This window comes from Cricetulus griseus, chromosome 6 (assembly GCF_003668045.3).
Source record: "Cricetulus griseus strain 17A/GY chromosome 6, alternate assembly CriGri-PICRH-1.0, whole genome shotgun sequence".
Classification (NCBI taxonomy): domain Eukaryota; kingdom Metazoa; phylum Chordata; class Mammalia; order Rodentia; family Cricetidae; genus Cricetulus; species Cricetulus griseus.
Genome location: NC_048599.1, coordinates 6,043,213 through 6,064,989, shown reverse-complemented (window position 1 = coordinate 6,064,989; position 21,777 = coordinate 6,043,213). Strand labels below are relative to the sequence as shown.

Sequence of the window (21,777 nt, the reverse complement as noted above, 5' to 3'; positions counted from 1 at the left end):
GGGGAAGGGCAGGCAGTCCACAGGGAAGCGTGGCGTCTGCAACCTTCCACTTAGTGTGGGCAGAGGGAAAAGCCATTTCCCCCGAGAACACACATCTGCGGGACGTCTAGACAGTCATAAAGAGGACAATTACACAAGACGCTGTACAGCACGCTCCCTCCGCCCTCGCCAGGGCACCGCTGCACCAGTTGCTAACTGCCCAAGCAGACGGAAAAAAACAAAAAATAAAAACAAAACAAAACGGAAAAAACAAAACAACAACAACAAAAACTACAGAAACAAGAAAGGCTGGTGTGCGCTGGCAGAGGCTGGGCCCATGATGCTTGATAAGCCAGGGTTCTGAAATCCCGGTAAATGAACCCAACCAGGTCTCTTTCCCTCACACAGACCAAATATTCCGCCTGCGTGCAGTCTAGACACACAACAAAAGACTTTTTACAGCTCACAGAGACACGCTGACAAAGTAGCCATTTACAGACCCCGGTTGCTTTCTCTGGCTACAATTTGTCAGATGGACTTAAACGAGAAAGCTAAGTTATGGGTCTGGATTGGGTCTGCTGATGGGCAGGGAGGGGGAGTGGGCTGGAGAGAAATAGAGAAAAAAAAAAATCACCTGACTTCTGCTTTCAGGACTGTCGTCCTGGCAAGGCTCTGACTAACCCAGCTGTGCTGACAGGGCTCTCCCACCTAGAAGACATGATGTAGGAGGTGGTGGTGTTCACTCAGAAATGGGTATTGGGCAACGGTTCTGTTGGAATGCATAGGAGGGCGCTTATCTGACCCGGGTTGGAGTGAGGAGGGTAGGGATGAGCAGGAACTTTGGAATGCACCTTCCATCTTGCAGATGGGGTCCTTCCTTGTTCTACTGTCTACAGTCACTAGAAAGAACTGTCCTTTGTTCCCAGTAAGGGGACTGGCTCCAGTGTCCTTGGGGCAGACGGATGGTAACCCTGTGCCCCTCTAGTTGCTCATACTAGGTTCAAAGGGAGTTAGAACAACACCCTGGAGGAATCGGGCTCCCGCACAGGCCACATACCACCACCACACTTCCTAAGTAACAACCTGGCAACCACCAGGGACAGGGTCCCCAAAACAGGGCCTCTAATTTTTTCCCCTTGGGGTTGCTACCCTCTTGTGCCTGCCAGGTGCCCAGAGAGAGTCATTCCCTCCTGCAGCCTCTTCTGTCTTCTTTGTCATGTGACAGTCACACGGCAGTCTACAGGAAGTGGCCTCTGGGCCTTGTCTGTTTTCCTTCCTCTCCCCCTCACTCCCTGAATGTTGGCATGCAGACACGGGACAGATACACAGGTCAAAGTCCCACCCCACCACGCATAGGCTGTGGTCAACATCCAGTTACCTCTGCCTCAATTTCCCCAACTGTGAGGCTCAGTTCTAACCACCATACTGTTGTCACGACCACTGCCACAATATGTCCAGACCCATGCGAAACAACCTTCGTTTTAGAAGCTGACTTCCTTTTTAGAACCAGTCAAATAGTCCTCTGTACCTGGCTGGGGTCACAGGTAGGTAGGTGATGTGAGTACCTGCCTCAGACCCCTGAAGAGAAGGCAGGAACTCAGGAACCAGAAGCAATCCAGTGTGGCGAGTGTAGTGCTGGTCATGGTTTGTGAAGAGCTGGGCACAGGCTTCAAGAGACTCCCAGCTGGCCCTCGGGTACCTCATTTCTCTGTGTAGCAACCCTGGCTGTCTGGAATTCCATTTGTAAACCAAGCTGGCCTTGAACTCAGAGATCTGCCTTCCTCTGCCTCCAGAGTGCCCAGCAACCATGCTCTCATTTTTAATGGTTGTTCCTCATATGTTCCTCCTGCACCAACAACCATGGCTCTGCTGCCTGGGGAAGCCACCCAGACTTATCTAGAGAGATAGGCATCTACCAGGGAAGGGCACAGAAAACCCTGAACAGTGTGACAGGACTGAATTCCTTCCTTTACTGACTGGACTTGCCCCAGGCTCTCCAGTGACCGAGAACTCAGACACCACAGCCTACTACTTAGCAGTTGGACCCAAAGCCAGAGCAGGGGACTTGCCCAGGGTGCCCCAGGCATGACGATAAAGAACCTTTTGCATCTGTGAATCCCTGCTACACACACCCCTTGTCTCGTGGTCACCAGGGCAGACAAAACTAATCAATTACCACACCTTTCTCAAATAGCCCAGCCCTGGCTTCAGAAGCTTCCCCTTGCCAATGCCCTGGATTGGCCAATCAGGCAAATAAAACCTGTCTGGCAGGGTTTTACTCCAACACAGGGTCTCTGGCCTGAAGGTAAATGATGAATTATTCAGGGAACAGAGGGAAAACCCAGAGGGAGTTCAGAGTTCTCTTCAGGAGCAAACGAGGCAGTGGGTTCCAGGAGTCATCCACAAGCCCCACAGCCCCCTTGTCAAGCAGGACCTTGTTGGTCCACCATATCCCTATGCTTGGGGCTCTGTCCAGGGACCAGACTCTCACCTCATACCCACCCAGGCTCGGGGTCTCATCCACGAACATTAGAGGTGTTACCCTTGGTGGCCCAGGTCTGTCTCTATGGCTTCTGCCTTCACCATAATCTCTAACTTTCCCTTGAACCTGGCCCGGTGACCCATCACCAGTAACCTAGAGCTCGGCTGATGACCCTGTTTGCCCCTTGCTGTCCCCTCCTCTGCTCTGAACCCCATGGAAGTCTCCAATACACAAGGCACCCTGAGACCCACTGAGACACTGCAGGGTCAGTCCTGTCCTCCTCATATGTTCTGCTCTTCCTTGTCCCCCAGGAGCTCGGGGGCTCCGCCCCTACGTTGATGGCTCCTACAATACTGGCTTAGATGGTGACAAAAGCCCCTGTTACTCTCCAGCCACAGGGGCTTCTCCTGGGCACAGAAGAGCTTCAAAAGGACAGGTGTCTTAAGAAGACACGTGACTAAGGACCTCATGTAGCAGGTAGCCACAGCTCAGCTGAGCGCCACCCTCTGCCTCCAGGTGTCCCCTTCACCTTTGAGAGCTGCTCTTGGGGCAGCTGGCCATGGTGCTGTGGCCTCGGGACCTATCTGAAGGCTGCTTGTCTTCCTCACCTGGTAACTCCACCACTTTCCAGCCTGGATCGGACCAGTTTCACGTCTGCCCTCAATTAATCACAACGGCATCGAGCTGGGGACGAGTTCTCTGTGTCTGGACTGCACTAAGCCCCAATTCCTAGGATGACCATCCGTCCTCAGGAAGAGACCCTGTGTATGTGGCAGCAATGGCATGTGTGGGGGGTGGAGGGGGAGTTGTCCTGTGTACTGTGGGAAGTTCAGCTGAGCCCCAGGTCCTACCACTTAGTGCCAATAACACCCTCGGCACACTCCTACTTTTGAGAAGAAGTCCATGTATGTCTCCAGAGTGCCATGTTCCCAGGAAGGCAACGGAGGCTGAAAAGCAGTGAGGACCCTGCTGAAGAGGAACTGGAGCCTCTCCCTGGCTGGCTGTGGTCCATGCTCGACCTCCTTGTCCCCAATGGGCACGGTGACTGGGCAGAGCCACGGTTCCTGTGTCACTAGGGACTTTTTCCTCTCTCTAGCCAAGGCCTTAGACATCCTGGCCTCCCCTGACTGGGCAAAGGCAGGCACAGAGCGCCTGGAGTTCCTCTGTCACAGCCCTGGCCCGACACTGCCTTTGGGCCTTTGTCTCCACTGGCAGCCTGCCCCAGACTTATTGGCACAGGCCGTGGGGTTTTATTTAGCCAGTGTCAGCTAAGTAGTGCTGGGCACACAAACCCAGTGGGTGTCAGCTGGACTGGGCTGCAGGGGTGTCTTTGTGGGGAGTGGCCTGGGTTTCGGTGGTGGGCTGGTCACACACCAGGCTACCACCTCCACTGAAACCACCCATCCCTTTCTTGTCTCAGCCCATATCCCACTAGGGATCACCCCTAAACCTTGACCCTTCAGAACCAAAGGGAGCAAAGATGTCTAGACTGCCAGTCTCAATGTGAGACAAGGCTTTGTGTGGTGGGGAAAGGGCCTGATCTCTCCAGGGAGAAAAGTTGGTTGGGGAGCTTGGCATTGTGAGAGATGATTGGACCATTTATAGGATACTACACACAGCCTATCCCTTCCAGCACAGAGACACAGCCTTAACTCAGCATAAGGGCTCAGGTCTGGCTGAGTCTTTGTAAACTTGGGAGCCTGGGACCCTCTGCCTGTACCAATCAGTCCTCAGAACAGCACCTATGCTCTCTCAAATGGCCACACTAATCCTAGTCAGTTAAGTGCAGCCAGGCCTCTCTGATAGACCAGGCCAGGGGTCTTCTTCAGGGAGGGAGTCACATTCAGGCCCCTACTGACCCACTGTGGGCCTTGGGAATCCTGACCAGTAGAGTCAGGCTAAGGTGGTCTTACTTGCTCTACAAGAATTTCGTTTAGCTGGGCAGTGGTGGTGCACGCCTTTAATCCCAGCACTTGGGAGGCAGGCGGATCTCTGTGAGTTCGAGACCAACCTGGTCTACAACAGCTAGTTCCAGGACAGCCTCCAAAGCCACAGAGAAACCCTGTCTCGGGAAGAAAAAAGAAAAAAAAAAAATTTCATCTAGCATGAAGGCCTACCCAGACAGCCTTGCTCGGTTGCAGAAGGGGCTCCTGGAAATGAAGGCTACACTGACCAGCAACAGCTAAGGTCTCCCAGCTGCTCTAAACTCAAGACTCACTCCTTCCTCAGCAACCCAAGTCTGGACATTTCCATCACCTCATCTATGAGAGGAGGAGGCTGAGACCCAGGCCAGCCTCATTTCACCCTGCTTCCAAGTTAGGAGTCCCCACACCAGACTCTCAGGCCCAACCAACCCAGCAGACAGTGAGTGTATCCATGGAAGTCCCTGGAGAACCTCCAGCCACACACATACAAGTGGTATCTGGGACACTGACAGCTTGGTGGGGACATGTATTTACCCCATTAAGAAATGGCCACAGGGAGCTGGAGAGATGGCTCAGCAATTAAGGGAACTGGCTGCTCTTTCTGAAGTCCTGAGTTCAATTTCCAGCAACCACATGGTGACTCACAACCATCTGTAATGGATTCTGATGCCTTCTTCTGTCTGATGCGCTCCTCCATCATGGTGCATCCAGGCAAACAGAGCACTCACGTACATAAACACATAAACAAAAGAAATGGCCATGGGGAGAGGTAGGCCTGTGACCATTCCGTGTGACCGCCCACTTCCCATGGTCACGTAAACCCCATGGCAGCTCATTCATTCACTGTGGTGACTCAAGGGGCAGACAATTTCCCCACGGGCGCCCCTGTGACTGCCCACTTCCTAAGGCCACTCATTCCCTGGAGCAGCTCCCATGGAAGCCCTTTTCCCTGTGGCCAACCATTCTCCACGGTGGCTCATGTAGCCGTCTGTTTTCCCGTGGTCACCCACTCCCCACGGCTACTCACTCCCATGGTTATCCACTCAAGTATGGCGCACACCCTATGGTCCCTCATTCCCATGGCAACTCCCATGCTCTCCTATCCCCACGGTCTGTCCTCCCCCAGCCCTTGGGCAGCCACACCTGAGAAAGCAGAACAGCTCCAGCTCCACTAGACAATGATAGGAACACTTTGACTTTTGTCCTTATCGTTCATCGAATTCTTTGAATTTGGAGTCAAATAAGGCGCTCTCTATTGTCTTTACAGTCGTAAGAATCAGGCTATTGTCACTAGGGATTGAGAAACACTAGCTAGCCCTGTCTGGAGTGTGTCCTTCGAATGGTCACTTGGACACACTGTGCCCATGTTCACACCATAACGCTTTGGGTTCTTTCTTCCAATCCCTCTGGGTGACTTATAACACTTCAGTAGGGAGAGGGGTTTGAGCTGGTTGGGAGTAGAGCACCTGCTAAGATCCAGGGTACCCGAGCTCTAGGCCTAGCCCAGACCTATAACACGAGGCAGTGAGTGCTGTGTGTAATTCTTACTTACTGTTCAGGGGACAATGACAAAGAGGAGTCTCACACACACATTTCCAAGTATTTTCCACTTGTGTGGACACCAGGGCCCAACTGAGCATCAGGTATATGCACAGCTGGGGAGTTCACTGCTCTGTCCTGTTTGTCCTATCCTAGGACACACTCAGAGGTGGGCTGCACTCTGGCTTCAGCACTCCTGGCTGGAGAGCAGAAGGTGACTCTGTGTCATCTTCCCCAAGATGTCCTGAGCCACCACCATCTCTATTCCAGACCAACACTAACAGTTAAGGTCAATCAATTCAAGCTGGGACTGTCCACTGACCAAGCACATAGCCCACTCCTAAATATGAGGGGGCGCTGGGGCCGGGCTGTGGGGACCCTGCCACCTACCAGGCACAAGAACTAACAACACAAGCAACCTCGGAGTGTCTGGTAGGAGAGGACCCCTGACACGGAGTCCCATCAGAAAAAATGAGAATCAGGCACCCTGAATACACGATTCTCAGCTCAGTTGTGTCTTGGGAACCCAAGGGGCTGCCTAACCGCTGCTGTTGGACTTCAGAGTTTGTTGCGGCCAGCTATTCAGCACAGGCCTCCAAGATCCCATCTTCCTGTAAGTGGTTAAAGGGAACTGAATCAGAATTCACGAGACAGAAATCAAAGCAGAAAGCAGTGTCACAGTCCCCTAGACAAGCCCAGAGCAGCACACACAGGATGCCCCCACTGGGCCTGGGAGCAAGCCAGGGGCCCTTAGCCAACATCTGCCTATCCAAAGTAGTCCCTACACCTGCCAGATCCAGGCTGGCTAGCATTCCAGTCAGCCAGCCTCAGTGCCCCCGTGGGCTGCAATAAAAATTCCTAGACAGGTAGTCAGGTCGGAGGCCAGAGCAGGATGAACAGGGAGGTGGGAGGTGCGGGAACTCCCTCCTCGGCCCTGCAGGGCTAGGGTGCCTGTTGCCTGCCTGTCCGGGTGCTCTCCTGGGTCTGGACTGGAATGCAGGATCTAAGCCTGCCGTGCTGTCCCCACAGAAAGGAGATCAAGTTCAAAGTCACGGCTGAAAGCCCAGGGCCATTCGGGCCTCTGCTTCACTTCTTCCAATGGGCTTGCCTTGCTCAAGGAGGCTAGCCAGCAAGTCACACTTGCCAACTATGGCGCCACTCAGACCCCAGCACAATGGACAAAGGAGAGAGGAACTCTGGGAACTTACACAGCCCCATTCTGGGGGCTGTCATGGGGAAGCCACATGATAGGGTCCCTGGACCCTATAAGTGTGGTAAAAGCCTGCAGTGGAGGTGCCTGTGCTGTCCCTGTGCAGGTGAAGGAAGTCCCACACCGTCTGTCCACATCTGCATGGCTCTCCAGCCCCTTGCCCCATGTCAGGCCTTGGCCTGGGCCACTAAACTCCCTCCTTCATGGCACACAGACACAAACCACAACCGTTCCCCTGGGGATCTGACCTGGTAATCTTGACTTTCATGTGGCTGGGTGAGCTGGCTGTAGAAGGCCAAATAGCAGAGCTTCCTTTTAAAGGGGAACTCTGTTTCTGCAAGGGTTATGTTTTCAGACCAAGTCCACCTACCTACAGCCCCAACTGGCCTTGAAGCACAGAGATCTGCCTGCCTCTGCCCCCCACACCCTAGGCTTAAAGTAGCTGCTTCTTAAAGACCAGGAGGGGCTTAGCATCCTGGGCATGGCTCCCATATGTCACTCACAGCCTTGCCAATGTTTGCCAACTCCAAATACTCTATGAAAGGAATTAAAATTGCTTAATATTTCCCAACTGCAAAGAAATGAAACTTGGTTGTTTTGTTTTGCTTTGAGACAGGGTCTCATGTAGCCCGGGCTGGCCTCCAATGCCCCATGTAGTAGAGGATGCCTGTGAGCTCCTGATTCTCCTGCCCCTCGTGTGCTAGGGTAGGGGGGCACCACTACACCACGCCCAGTTTATCCAGGGCTTCCAGCATGCTAGGCAAGCACTCTTAACTGAACTACTGTCCCTGCCCATAGTTAGGTTCTTTTTCTCAGAGCTCCACTTACTGGAGCTCTCCAACTCCTTTCTCCCCTTTAGCCTTTCCTGAACACCGAGCCTCATGACATCAGCTCTGGGTGGGACATGTTTTCCTTGCCCACACTTAACAAGAACCGCCACCCCACCCCCAGCACAGGCCTGTTAAGCATAGACAGTATCGTCTCTATGGGACCAGGCTGTCACTGAAGGCCTCTGGGGACTTTCTTGGTAGGATGGATACCCTGAAAGCTCTGGTGCCAGCCCAGCCAATCAGTAGCCACCTGCCCTTCTCCCCTGAGCCTCAGTCTCCCTGTCTGTAAAATGGGCTTAGGGATTCTCAGGGGTAGCACGTGACACCGTGCCTCGCTTCCATCAGACACAAGCTGCATGCTGTCTACACAGCCCTGTAGACAGCAGGGCAAAGGACCAACATATCCATTTCACAGGTGATGAGTTGAGGTCTGAGAGCCATATCCTGACTTTGAGGCCACTGTCTTTTCCTGGAGTAGAACACTGAAAGGGAAATGTTAGTGTGTCACAACCACTCCTCCCGAGTTCCTTGGACTATCTGCTTGGACAGCCACGCCCCAGCCCAACCCCCACAGGATAGGCAGCTCCATCCTATGATCTGGGCTGTCTGGGAGCACTGCAGCTTCTGAGTTCACCACCTCTGAGTAACCGCTTCCTCAAGACATGACTCACACCTGTCTGGGGTCACCCACATCCCCATTCCCTGCAGAGGCATGCAGGCCAGGTGAGGCGGGCAAAGGTGCTCTGAGCTGCTGCTGCCGCCGCTGTGGCTGGCTTTTGAAGACACACAGTCCCAGAAGTGCCAAACCTACCCTGACTACAAGGCTCTACCCCGTAAGTCCCCTGGGGCTGAGCGGGAGATGGAGGCCTTGGCTGCAAACTGACTCTCATCTGGAATTCTACTGAACTCATTCCCTAGGGTCCAGCCTGGTCTATGCAGCCCTTCTGCCATGTCCAAAGTGGCCGCTCCCTGGGTCACCTACACTGCAACATCAGGGTCTCAAAGTCATGAGGCTGTGTGAAAGAGCTGACAAGGGTTGTGACTGTAGGGCCACGGGACCCACAGCCAGACAACCTCTGGGGACAGGGGCAGAGGGTAAGAGGAATAGGGACCTTGAGAGAGACAAAACCTGGCCAATTGAACATTCTGGGATCTGTACCTCCAGCCCTTAAGAGTATCACAGCAGGGGCTCGGGCTAGAGTCTGTCCTGCCCCCACCCCTACCCCAAGGGGTTTAGTCAGCAGAGGAGGCGAGAGCCTTCCCAGACTCTGACAGGAATGAAGCTAAGGAGGGGGTGAAGTGGAGGGAGGGAGAGAGGGAGGGAAAGAAAGCCAGACTCAGGTCTTGCTTCTGCCAGAGCTCCTGCTTTCAGGATGGGTTTGCCAGCACCTTGCCCGCTGCACCTTGGTGATTCCCTCTCAGCTCTGTCCCTAGCACCCTGTGGGTCACAGTGACCCCTTTTCCTCCAGTTGCAACCCAATACCAGACCGTTCCTGTTCTCTCCTGCTCCTAGCCACAGGGATCACTGCCCGCTGGCTCAGCGACCCTTCCAAGGGAAGTGTGTGACCGAGGTGGGGGTGGGGAGAGCTTTCCCAGCCAGCCAAAAGGGACACACACAGACCCAGCTGGAAAAGTCTGAGAGGACAAAGGGAGAGAGAAGCCTTAAATACACCACACCCCTGACACCACGACAGGTGGCTCTAAAGCTTGGCTCTGCCTGGGCAAGCCAAGCCCAGCTTCAGGAACCCTCAGCCCAGGTTCAAATCTGCCTTGCAAACTCTGTGTTGAGTGATCCTTGGCAAGTGACTTGGCTCCGCCTCCTCGTGTGCACTGAGGTTGCCATGAGGATTAATGAGGTGGGGCGTGCCAAGTGCTGTGAGCATCTGCCACCACTCGCTGTGGGGGGAGTGCCTGGAACAACCCCCAAGCAGACGGAGCCAGCCAGGAGATGTCAGGGTTGTTTCTCCCAGGGTCTCCCCTTTCTCAATCCTATTTCTGAAGCCCCCCACCCCACCCCCGAACATCTGAGTCTATTCCAGAGCCAAGCCCTCAAGCTTCTCTCTAGACAAGGGAAGAACTCACATCTGTGGGAGAAGCAGGCAAGATAAAACAGAACCCTCTATGCGGACTCTGGCGGGGGTGGGGTGGGGCTGCCCAGGGGACATGGCGCTGGTTTTAATGAAAGGTAAATGAAGTGTTATCAGGGAATTGTCTCACTTAGTGGTATCTTACTCCAGGTGTCTAAGACCTGTGAGTAGTGTGAGTAGGGCTGTCACGTCTGCAGGTAGGGACTCAGCAAAGGACAGCCTCGGGGTGTTAAGCAGCACAGGCTCTACATGGACAAGGAGAGGCCAATGGAAGGCTCCAGTGGCTTCTCGAGGGAGCAGTCCTTCACACTGCCAGGACTCTGCAGCCACCACTGCTCTATACCACCCAGGAGCGCCAGTGACATCACTGCTCAAACCCACTCAAGAGCACACCAGGACAACCACTTGGGTAAGGATCTCAGTCCAGCAAGAAGATGCTACAATTGATTAGCAATGTCTGCCAGGAGCAGTAAGGGGCGCACTAAACTAAATGGCAGGTACCAGACAGTCCCAATCTATACTTTGAAAGAGTCACAAAGAAGGCCAATAAAGTCACCAGCAAGTCTCCCGCTACCAGGCCAATAACTGGACAGATACTGCTGATGTGTGCCATGACTGGCCTGGCCTAGGAGCTGCAGACCGAGACTACCCCACCAGGAATAAACACTGCACAGAGCGGCCGTCCCATCGGCAAGCTGTGCTGTGCAGAGTTCATGAGACATCAGCCAGGAAAGACATCACATAGGCGGAGAAATACTCAGGTAATTATCAAGTCTTGGATCTGCGATTATACTTTGGAGCTTTGATTCAGGGCCACCGGAAGCTGGCTGCATAATTACACCTCTGGGCCACGTGGCAAGCAGCTCTAATTATCTCCTAGATGGGACCAAAGTGACCATTTTAATCTAGAGCCCAAAGCAACTAGTAAAATTAGACAGCAATAGCATCGCATCCAAGTTCATTTGCCTGACAGCTGTGCAATGACCCCACCACAGTGGACATCTAATAATTACCGTCAGAGAAATGGGGCAGGCAGGAGAGTGGCTTCCCTCAAGGGCCACACAGAGCGCCATACCCCCACTCAGAACATGTTCAGTGGGTCCCCACCATCCTTGCTAAGACAACAGCAATGGTCAAGGCCAGGCTCAGACACCCCTCATCTCCCACGCCCATCCCATAAGTACATTAGAGAAACAGCTCCCTCCTATGGCTGTGACCCCAGGGCCACCGAGCTCGGCCCTGCATGAATCACCGGCGGCTTACCATGACTGCATTCCCAAGTGACTGAACGATAAGGAGGAGGTGCAGACACCAATAAATGAATCACACCTTCCACAAGACCAAACCTTTGGCTTTTGCAGACACCAATTACAAAGTAGAAAGAAAAGAACAAAGAAATTACTCAGGGTGTTTGCGCAAAGTTGATTCATAGGTTCGCAGAATTATTACCGACTAAATTGTTTGTGGAAAGGCAATTAGAGCCATGACCAGATGAAGCTCACCAACCTGGGAGCAGGGGACTTGCAAAATGGGAGTGCGTGTGCACATTCCTGGGGGCTTCCGGGTTTGGGGAGCCCCCTCCCTTTTCACCATCTGACCCTGAGTTCTGTAGGTGAGCAGCCAGCTGCTTGGAGTGTGGAGGCACTAACTTTGATAGAGTCCAAGCAAGTCTAGACATACTGGCCAGACTCAGAGGCTGCCCTGCTTTGCTTGGAAGGCTAAACACCCAGCCACCAAATTCTAACGTGTCATCTCAGTCACCACCCACAGGAGGAAGCTTAGATCATTACCTGTTGTGGAGAGTCAGTCCAGGGGCTGGGGTTGGAATCACACACACACACACACACACACACACACACACACACACACACACACACACACACACACACACAGCTTTTGCAGACTGTGTATTTGCAGTCCCTGAGTCAGGGGCGGCCCACCCTGGTGAGGGGCCTGGTTAGGGAGAATTCATTGTATCTTCCACCTGTCTCCAGAGTGCCACCTGGCACTGTTGCTGTCACCCCCATGCAATTCACTGAGCACTTACTTCTTGATGAAGAGCTTAAGGGTGACTCCTCTAACCACCTCAGCACAGAAGCCAGGCGGTGGCTGGAGACTGCTGGAGAGCTATGTCCTGTGGGACACTGTGGCCTGGATGGTGCTTTGAAGGGATTGAGGCAAGAGGGTACAGGGTGCCTCTCTTGCAGTCTAGTCTCAGTGGGTAGGGGGGACAAGGTAGCCATGTCCACTGGGACTCCAAGACCTCAGGGGAAGGACAAATTGTTTTGCCCAAATTTGCTTAAAAAAAAAAAAACAAAAAGTTGATGTGGCTTTCCACTGCCCTTCTGCCTAGGACAGCCTGGAAGCTGACTTCTGCCTAAAGCTTAAGGAATTCGAGCCCAAGGAAGGCTCAGGCCCTGTAGGAACCAAGCAAGGGATTTCACAGAACCCACCTCCTGCCATGGGGGAAATGCATACACTTTTAAACAGACAATATATGCATATGTTTGTGTGTGTATGTTTTTAGGACTATTTTACAGTCAGAAAGACGTGTCACTGTGAGGGGCCAGTCAGGGGTCTCAGCCGGGTTAAAGGTGCTGCTTGCCACCAAGCCTTAATGGCCTGAGTTCAGTCCCAAGGGACCCCAGGGTATAAGGTGAGAACAGACTTCCCCAAATTTGCCCTTGGATTTCCACGCATGTGCACCTGCACGGTGTTGAACTTGGACACCCACACAAACTCATATCTGGATCCGTCACTTCTACCGTGCCCTCTCAAAGCCAAGGATGAACACCATCCCTCCCGGATCCTTCAGGGACCAGCAGAAGTCTGCAGCCCTGATAAATGAGACACTCTTGGTAGCAGGAGAGGTGACAGATGCTGCAGGCAGACCCTAGCATGTCCCTTTACAGAACACTGCCCCCATGCTCCTGGCAACCATGGGAAAACTAGTGCCGGGCACAAACTCATGCACTCTCCAGTTGGTTATCTTGTCTGTTGCCCAGCTCTGTACCAGGATCGATCCTGGGCCCTACCAGCTCAGCTACGGCTAAGCACAGCCCACTGCCACCACAAATATATGTATTCAGGACAGTCGAGATGTGGCTGGCAGTTTCTCAAAACCTGAGCCACATTACTCTCCAGATCTGAACTGTGTCTGCAAGGGGAGGCAGATGGTGACCAGTGACAGAGGAACTGGAAGATTCTTGCTCCTGCCTCTGTGAGAAACAAATACCTACGAGAAAGCTAAACCAGATGGCTTGGGAGTGTCATCCTAGTTACTCAGGAGGCTAAGGTACAACAATTACTAGTTCAAAGCAGGTCTAGGCTTCAGGGCCACCTTGGGCAACTCAGTGAGAGCCTGTCTCAAAACCAGAATTTTTTTTAATGGCTGGGTAATAATACAACTTAGTGGTGGTGTTTGGGATCACCACTTAACCCCATGGGTAAGTCCCAAGAGCCCGAAACTTCCCTCAAACTCTCAGGGATCTGAAACCCTCTGCCCCAAGGCCTGGCTCCAAGACTTCTGTCCAGTGACACAGTATAGGAACAACTCCATCCTCATTGCTCTAGGAGGCCAGCGGCTCTCCAAGTCCTCTCCCAGGGTCTTCATTCGGGAAACAGTATTGTATTTTTGTCATTCCAAAACCCTTGGTAGGACTGCAGCAATGGTGGCTGGTTAAGCGCAGTTCGGAAGACAACTGGGTTGTGGTGGGAAAGCACAGGTGCGCCGAGCTCAGCTCCTGCTCCTTGACTCTGCTTTGAAATCTCTGAGTCGGTGGGTAGGAAGCAAAGGCACAGATGCCTGCCCCAAAGACTAGGAACTTCTGAGCATTAGAAATAACTTGTACCGGGGGAGCTCGTGGCTCAGCAACTGTCTTGACAAACCCACAAAGTGGGTGGGAGTCATGCCTCCCTCCATCTTACAGAGGGGTAAGCGGAGACACAGGAGGGATCTCGAGCTTGAAGCCCTGTACCTTGACCACATCCTGATCTGCTTGGGGAATTCTAGAAGCCTGCTTATTCCAACAGGCAGGAATGAGCGCCTCAGTTCCCAGAGACTTCGGGGCCAACACAGACTCTCCTGACCCTGTTTAACAGGAACCGGTGACTATTTGGAGTGACGGGTGTCACTCTGCATGTCCTCCCCACTCTACCTAACCAATGCTCATGAGGTACTCACCAGTCTCAGGGAGCATCACAAGGAAGAGACAGACACAGGCTGCAGCCTCTCTGAGATTGGTGACTGGCAAAACAGACTCCAAATGACTACTGCACAAGCACCAAGTGACTACCAGGTCAGGTGTGACAGTTCAGAGAGAGGACCTGAAGCCCAGCCGGGGCTTTCCTCTGCCCCAGGGACTGGCTCATGCCTTCAAGCAGGGCTCTTCAATGGAACATTCGGCAGCTATTGTACAGGTCCCAACTGTCACCTGAATGACACAGGGCACAAGCTGGGACAAATGCTATTAAATGCCAGAAGCTTCTGTGTCCTGTGATGTCCCCAATAATGTTTGGATTTGGTCCCTCTGGGGGTATTTGTCAGTCCTGTGTCAAACTCAACAGTAACATGGTGGTGCTGGTATCCCAGCAGACACCCTGTCCCCCCACCTACCCCCCAGCCCAAGAGGCAAACACATTTCCAGGGATGTTGAGACCCCAGGCTGAGTGAAATGGCCCTAGTAGTTTACCGTGGCTGCTGATTGGCTAGAACTCTTGACCAACAAATGATACTACAGAGGCTTGCAATCTTAGGGCTAAGGAAACCTTGCAAAGAGCATCGGGGACTTGGGTTGGAGTCTCAGCTGAGCAACAGATCCCGGCTGTTGTGACCTGGGACAAATGGCTTCTCCTCTCAGATTCCATTTTTTCTATCTGTAGACTGGTAGTAACAATAGCTCTCTCATGGGGTTGTTTTTAAGGCTGAGGGGGGAAAATTCATCACTAGTACCTGGCACACAAAAATCTCTCCCAGATCCAACTAGCGAAAGGAAAGGAAATAAACACCTACCAGTCACCCTGGGAACAGAGGGAAACCATTCTGCAGCTCCCAGAAAGCTGGCACCCCAAACTTTTGCAGGTTCCACCCCCTTCCCTGCCTGTGGTGCGGAAGCCATGCTATGAGCAAGCAGCCCTGGGAATTTTCCTCAGCCTGGTGACAGACAGTGGCTTCTGCCAGTGACTGACAAGACCCTGGTGAGACCCCCCACCCCCCCACCCAAGGTGTCAGGGTTTGGCTTTGTAGTGTCACCGGATGGGAAAACGAGGCTGTCAGTGCTCAGGGTTGCCATGGCTTCCTGAAGGGGGGCAGCCCACTTTGGGAAGTAGGCAGGGAGAACTAGAACAGAGGCCCCATCTCGCCCACCGCACATCACCATCAGTGCACTGAAGACTGGGAGTTTGTACTGAAGGTAAGTGTGGACCCCAACTTCCCAGACTGTGGGCCCCTCATCTGCCCCCAGGCACCAGTCTCATGAGCTGGACCCAGTGAGTATCTGGATGTCACAAGGTAGTGATTTCACGGCTCAAGTTTGTGCCTCCCCACTGCCTCTGCCCCAGCATCTGGGCCCCAAAGCTGCCAGGATTAAGAGACCCCTGCTGGCAACACTGTCTGGGCCTCTCCTGCACCAGGGCAGGCACGCTGGGGTTTCTGCCAGCTCTGTCTGCGGTGGGCCTGGCAAAGACAGGATTATGACACCAATATTCAATTACCCACATTCAAGGTCAGCATCCCAGGTGGGCCTGTGGATTCCAACATTCCCAGCTGGCCTGGGGGACGGGCGGGAAACCTGCTCTCTGCAAAAGCTTTCTAATCAGGCAGAGTGCAAGGCTGTGACCAGCAGAAGACAGGGCCAAAGAGTCACGGCTAATCTGAGCCCACCCCCACGCCAGACAATGACCTCCAGATCCTTGCCTCATCCCAGTACAAAGGGGAGCTGTGGCCCTGCAGCCTGACCAGGCACACGACAGAACACGGCAGCAACAACTCTGAGCTTCTCTGTCTCCCTGATCTTGGGCCACTCTGCAAGTCACTCAATGGCACATTACATCTGTGGGTGAATTTTACAGGCTTTCTTGGTGAGAGAAGAAAAAATAAAATAAAAACTGCCAGCGTTTAGAGCCCAGGAGTGGCAGAGGCTGTGGTCTGGTAGTAGGCTCCTTGCCTGGCAAAGTCGTGGGTTCCACCCTCAACCCAGAAAGGAAATCAACCCGTCAATCAATCTAGGAGTTTGACACCTACATTTCACCAACCAGGCCCTCTGTAATTGAAAGGTCTGATCCGCGTGGACACGAACATGTGGTAATAGTGGGCTTAGAGGGAGCGGAAGCCTTCCTATTAATTCATTAGTATTTATTTTGTAGTGCTGGAGATGGAACCCACAGCCTCACACAGCAGGCCAGGGCTCTACCACTGAGCTACACTTCCAGCCCACGGTGGCCTGAGGGAGATACTTCCCAGCTCCCGGAGTATACCACAGAGTGACTGTGATTGCCTTCAACCCTATTACACCAGGCCTCTGACAGTGCCTCCCAGGGATGGGGGGCAGCATGGTACCTTCTTCAGGGTTCCCTGGGACACAGAAAGTAGGCACGCAGACATGCAGCTCCACGTATGTGTGCGCGTGTGGGCTGCACCCGTGTTATGCTATGACTTTTAAAGAGCAAACTGGAGGCTTTGACCTCCTGCCCTCATTTTCAGAATCGTCAAAGACACTGATGGAGGGTGGGGTTGGGGTGCTCAGCCTCCCAAGTTCCATTTTAAGAGTCCAGCCATGCCTGTGGATTTCTTTGCTTTTAAACAATCAGTTGCCTGGAACACCTAGCCAGGGCTCTGGGTTTGCCAGCCTTAGCCCCTCCCTCCCCCAAGCCCCTGGCTGCTGACAACCTCTCTTTCTGGGTTTACCCCTCCCCACACACATATACCACCTCGCTCTCCTCTTTACAAGGACAGCAAAAAAACAAAAACAAAAAACAAGCAAACAAACAAACAAAAAAACCCTGCAACTTATAGCACCAGGAGACTTCCCTGCTCTCCCCCTAACTCAGAGGGAAGGCAACAAGGGACAGTAGCTGTGTGTGCAAGCTCATGCCCACTGGTGTGAGATCATTCCCATGAGTGTATGAACAAACAGTTATTTTGCACCTTGACAGACTCCAAACTGGCCCGTCTGGTCCAAGACCACAGTCACAACACACAGCTCCCTTGCTGCCTAATGACCTAAAACCCAGACAGCAGGAAACCCTGTGGGTTAAAAGTCCCAGTGCAGAAGCCCACAAGGGAAGTAGTTGCAGTTCAACGTGCACTCACCCTGGACCCAGAAACACCCTCCTGCCCTGGAGCCAGAACCTGCACCCAAAACACTCAGGCTGGAAACCATCTCCAGATGAGACACTGGCGACACAGCCTTCCTCAATAAAAGCTGGCTGGATTAGTGGCAGGTGCCAATGTCAAGGACAAACGGCTGGTTTCCGAAAGGTTCCTCTCCAGCACCCAAGTGTCTCTGTGGAGGCCAAAAGTGGTTCCCAGCACCGCATATGCAGATGGCTGGAGACAGTCTGTGTGTCACAACTAGGAGAGAGAGAGGGACTGGCAACCGGTGGGTAGAGGCCACCTGCCTGCGCCAGTCTTCTCCCTCCCAACAGTTATCTGGCCCAGTCTGGAGGCTGAGTCACCCCAGATTCAAACACTGTTAAATACAAACAATGTGCACCGGACAAACCAACACAGGGAAAAATGGATGTCCTGTGAGCAGATAAGACTTCAGAATGGTGTGTGAGCAGGGGCTGGAGGTGGGCTCAGGCATGCAGGTACACAGGCCTACGCTTTTCACCTCAACTTAAAAATGTTTCTAAGCATATATTTATTTAGAATGTGAGTGTGCCTGTACCTGTGCACAGGTGTGTACAGGCGTGTGTGTATGTGTGTGTGTGTATGTGTGTGTGTGTGTGTGTGTGTGTGAGCGCGTGCGCTCACACACTTATGACTTTGGGGAGTTGGTTCTCTCCTTCCATCGTGTGGGACCTGAGGTTTCAACTCAGATCATCAGTCTTGGCAGCAATTGCCCTTAACTGCTGAGCCATCTTGCAGACCCCTACTTTATTTTTTGAGACAGGGTGACTCACTGGCCTGGACTATTGGGTTAGACTGACTGGCCAGCAAACCCTCAGACCTCTACCTCCCCAGCAACTGTGTGTCACCAACCTCAGGTGCGCGCTGGAACCACCTTAACCACTGAGCTATCTTTTCAGCCCTGGGATGGATTGAGTTAGGACTGGGGAAGGACTCAGTGGTTCGAGGACCCTGGCCAAACAGTGATATTAACAACTGAGCATACCCTGAATGTCCTACCACCAAGGTGGGCCCGGGGCCCTGGTAAAATGAAAGCCAGGACTGGGGGACCCCAGCACCCAGTCAGTCCAGAAAGTACTCTTGGTGTGCTTCGCTCTGCTCTGCAAGCCACAGGTAAAGCAGGAGCAGGAAGTCAGGGGTTCTACTCTGAGACAGAGCAGATATGGAAAGATGTGGAAAGTACCAAGAAAAGTGTGTATATGGGTCAAGGGGTAGGTGGGTCCCTCAAGGCTGTGGACTCAGGTTGGTTCCCAATAGCTCTTTCAAGCTCTAAGCCTAAGGTGGGCCGACTCTGTCACCCAAGTTCCAAATTCAAGGAACAGCACATGGGGTCCAAGAGAAACAACTCTGATCCAGGACTAGAATGGATTGGGGGCCTTAAGCCAAGTGTCCTCCTTTGGTTTCCCTCATCTCTACCTGAAGCACAAGAGCTCCAAGCTCACTCAGCCCATCCAGGTCTGAAACACAGGACATCTGAAGAGTGCACAGGGGAATGGCCCAGGGGGCTAGGGAGGAGCCACCAGCACTGTAGCCTCATGGAGTAAAGGGGTGGAACCAAAGATTTTTGCTTAGGTTTCAACGGTAGGGTGCACTGTTCCAGTGAGGAAACTGAGGCTCAGCAAGGCTTAAAAGTCCCTTTTAGACGAGTGTCCTTTTAGACAAGTGTCTGGGAGAGTGCCCTTGCAAGCAGGAACTTCCATCCTGTCAGGGAAAGCAGCCTTCAAATCCTCGCAGGAAACACCAGGCCTCCGGGCTTCCTCAAATCAGACATTTAGGGAACACTAGCAACAAACTGTTACATTATTAAAGCGAGCCTCTCCCTGTTTTACTCTTTCTTTTAGTAAGCAGACTGTGTAGACACAAAGTGGGGACAATCCTGAACTAACCCGGATGGGTGGTGGGGGATTTCCAGACACTAACCCTGTTGGTGGGGGAGAACACCGGTATATACCACCAAGAGTTTCAAGCCATATTGGTCTCAACCCAGCGATAATCAGGGCCAATTATAAGTTCTTTCTCTCCTTTCGGCACACGGGTTCTAAAGACTGAACACAGGTTGTCAGACTTGGAAGCTCCCTGCTGGCACTAGGGTTGCTCCAACGAAGGGACAAAATTAAGAATGATGCATTTTGTTGTTTTTCAAAGTCTAGAAAGCAGAGAAAAGACAAGACCACAATGCCCTACTGTGCCCAGACTTTGGAATGTGGTGTCATATGAAGTGGGACCCTCACTTCCGTGGGAGGTCCCCTGAGGCGATGTGAGGAGGGAAACAAGGCAAATCCACGGATCTGCGGTCAGCCTCTCCCCAGACATGTGTGGACTTATTTTAATAACATCCTGGTGAATTTCATGAACCTCCCTAGATCACACAGGGGCTCCTGGGAAGCAATAGGGTTTGGCGCCAAGGGAAGACCACAAACACTGGCTTTTGGCAGGCTCTCTTGACACCTCCCGGCTTGGGGTAGCACAAGGCAGCTGAGGAGAAGTGGGAATACGGGAGACCAGGGCTTTCAATTCCAGACTGGGAGTCCAAGTCTGAGGCATGAGGACCCACCACCCAAGCCTGCTTCCCCTGCCCAGGTGGCGCTGGGCTGGTTGTAGGTTATTTTTACCCCTTGTGCTTTACTGTCCATACTGGGGGTTGGGGATGGGGAGTGCAGAAACTGTAGCAGCTGCCTTCGAAACCAGCTTATGAGTCACCTAGCGACTGCCCTGTTCTGTGGCAGTAGCCCCTGGGCTCCGCTAGAGGAAGGATGTCTGGGTTAGGGAAAGGCTGGGTGCCCTTTTGCCTGGAATGTTTTGGGGTAAGACAGAGAAACTAAACAGGCAAAAGGTGGCCCAAAACAGCGAGTTAGGGGAAGAGTACAGATTAACAGGCAGATGGCAGGGGTGAGGCTTCAATTCTTCACACAACTCAACAGCCACCTGGGTGGGCCACACACAAGGAAGTAGATGCTGTCTGATACCAACTTCTGGTGGTTCAGGATGCTGACAACGGCCCGAGGTTCAAGCATGGCACCCACCACCCTGGGTCTACCACCTCCAAGGAGGTCCCAAGACAAACAGCCCCCAAACTTTGACTCATTTGTAACCACCATCCCAGGCAGAGTGAGCCAAGCAGTCCAGACAGAGGCTATTTATAGGAGTCCGGGACAGACATTCACAATGACACACACTGGGGATCCGCGGTGGGCTAGACGCACCAGCGCTGAGCATTGGATTCAGACACCTGGACATAAACGGTGCGCAGATCTGGCTGGATCCAGACCATATCGACCCCCGCCACATGCACACACCAAATCAGACACCCAGTGATGCAGGGGCACTCGGACACACAAACCACCACAGACATCAAATCCACAGACATCCAGAGACGCGCCGAGACTAAGACACACAGACCAGCGCACTCCACAGACACACGGAAACCCGGGACGCATCCCCATGGCCACCCCAGACACACGCCTGGAGCCCCAGACACCTCCCGGGCCAGACAGTGTCTCCCCCGCCCGCTCCCCCCGCCCAAAGTTGATAAAGAGCCTAATTGCTCCATCGCCTCGGCCCCTGGGGAAAACGGAATGGAAACTTCCCGGGCCCGGCCCGCCTGGCCCTCCCGCGCGGCGCGACGTCCCCGCTGAGCCCCGGGTCCGAGTCGGGCCAGGCGGGGCGCGTGCGGCGGGGACCGTGCCAGGCTCGCAGCGCCGCGGGACAAAGCCGGGCCGGCCGCCAGCTGCCGCGAGCCTCCGGGGGCGCGCCCCGGGCGCGGCGGGCGCAGCCGGGGAGCCTGGGCGAGGCAGGCGCGCGGCCCCCCGAGTCCCCACGCGATCGCGACGTCCCGGGTCGGGGATCCCACGGGGCTGTCCCGGGGGGGGAAAGGGCTCACTCACTGATCTCCATGCTGGGGAACAAAGAGCGCTGGCAGTTGCACGCGCAGGAGACATTGGGCTGCCCGGCGGCGGCGGCGGCGGCGGCGGTGCCGTTGACCCCCATCAAGCGGTCACGGGCGGCGCGGGGCGCGAGGCGCGGGGCGCGGGGGCGGCTCCGGCCGGCGCGCGGGGCTCGGGCCCCGCATACAGCGAGCGGCGGCGGCGCGGGCTCCGGGCGCGCCGAGGTCCCCGGGGCGAGCTGGGTCCCCGCCGCCGAGCAGGAGCCCCGGGGAGGCGGGCCGTGGCCGCGGGCGGCGTGCGGGGCACGGGCGGGCGGCCGGGGCGCGGGGCCGCCGGGCTCAGCCTGCGCGCCGGCCGATCCGCAGCCGAGCGCCGCCGCCCGCTCCTCATTCAAGTCCAAGGAGATCGGGTTGCGCCGCGCGCCCGCGGTCGGAGGCAGGCAGACGGTCTGACGTCAGCGCTAGACGGGGCTGCCGGTTCCCACCGCGCG

At 54.1% G+C, this 21,777-nt stretch overlaps 1 protein-coding gene across 1 annotated transcript in view; it reads right to left on the bottom strand.

The window, feature by feature from the left end:
* The window catches only part of Pmepa1 (prostate transmembrane protein, androgen induced 1), a 49,605-nt gene extending 28,176 nt beyond the window's left edge, over positions 1–21,429 (bottom strand). Inside the window, exon 1 of the mRNA XM_027423257.2 lies at positions 21,288–21,429. Within this exon, the coding sequence (XP_027279058.1) occupies positions 21,288–21,390 (103 nt within the window). The 5' untranslated portion in view covers positions 21,391–21,429. The remainder of the gene's footprint in view (positions 1–21,287) is intronic.
* Between the last annotated feature and the right edge of the window lie 348 nt (positions 21,430–21,777).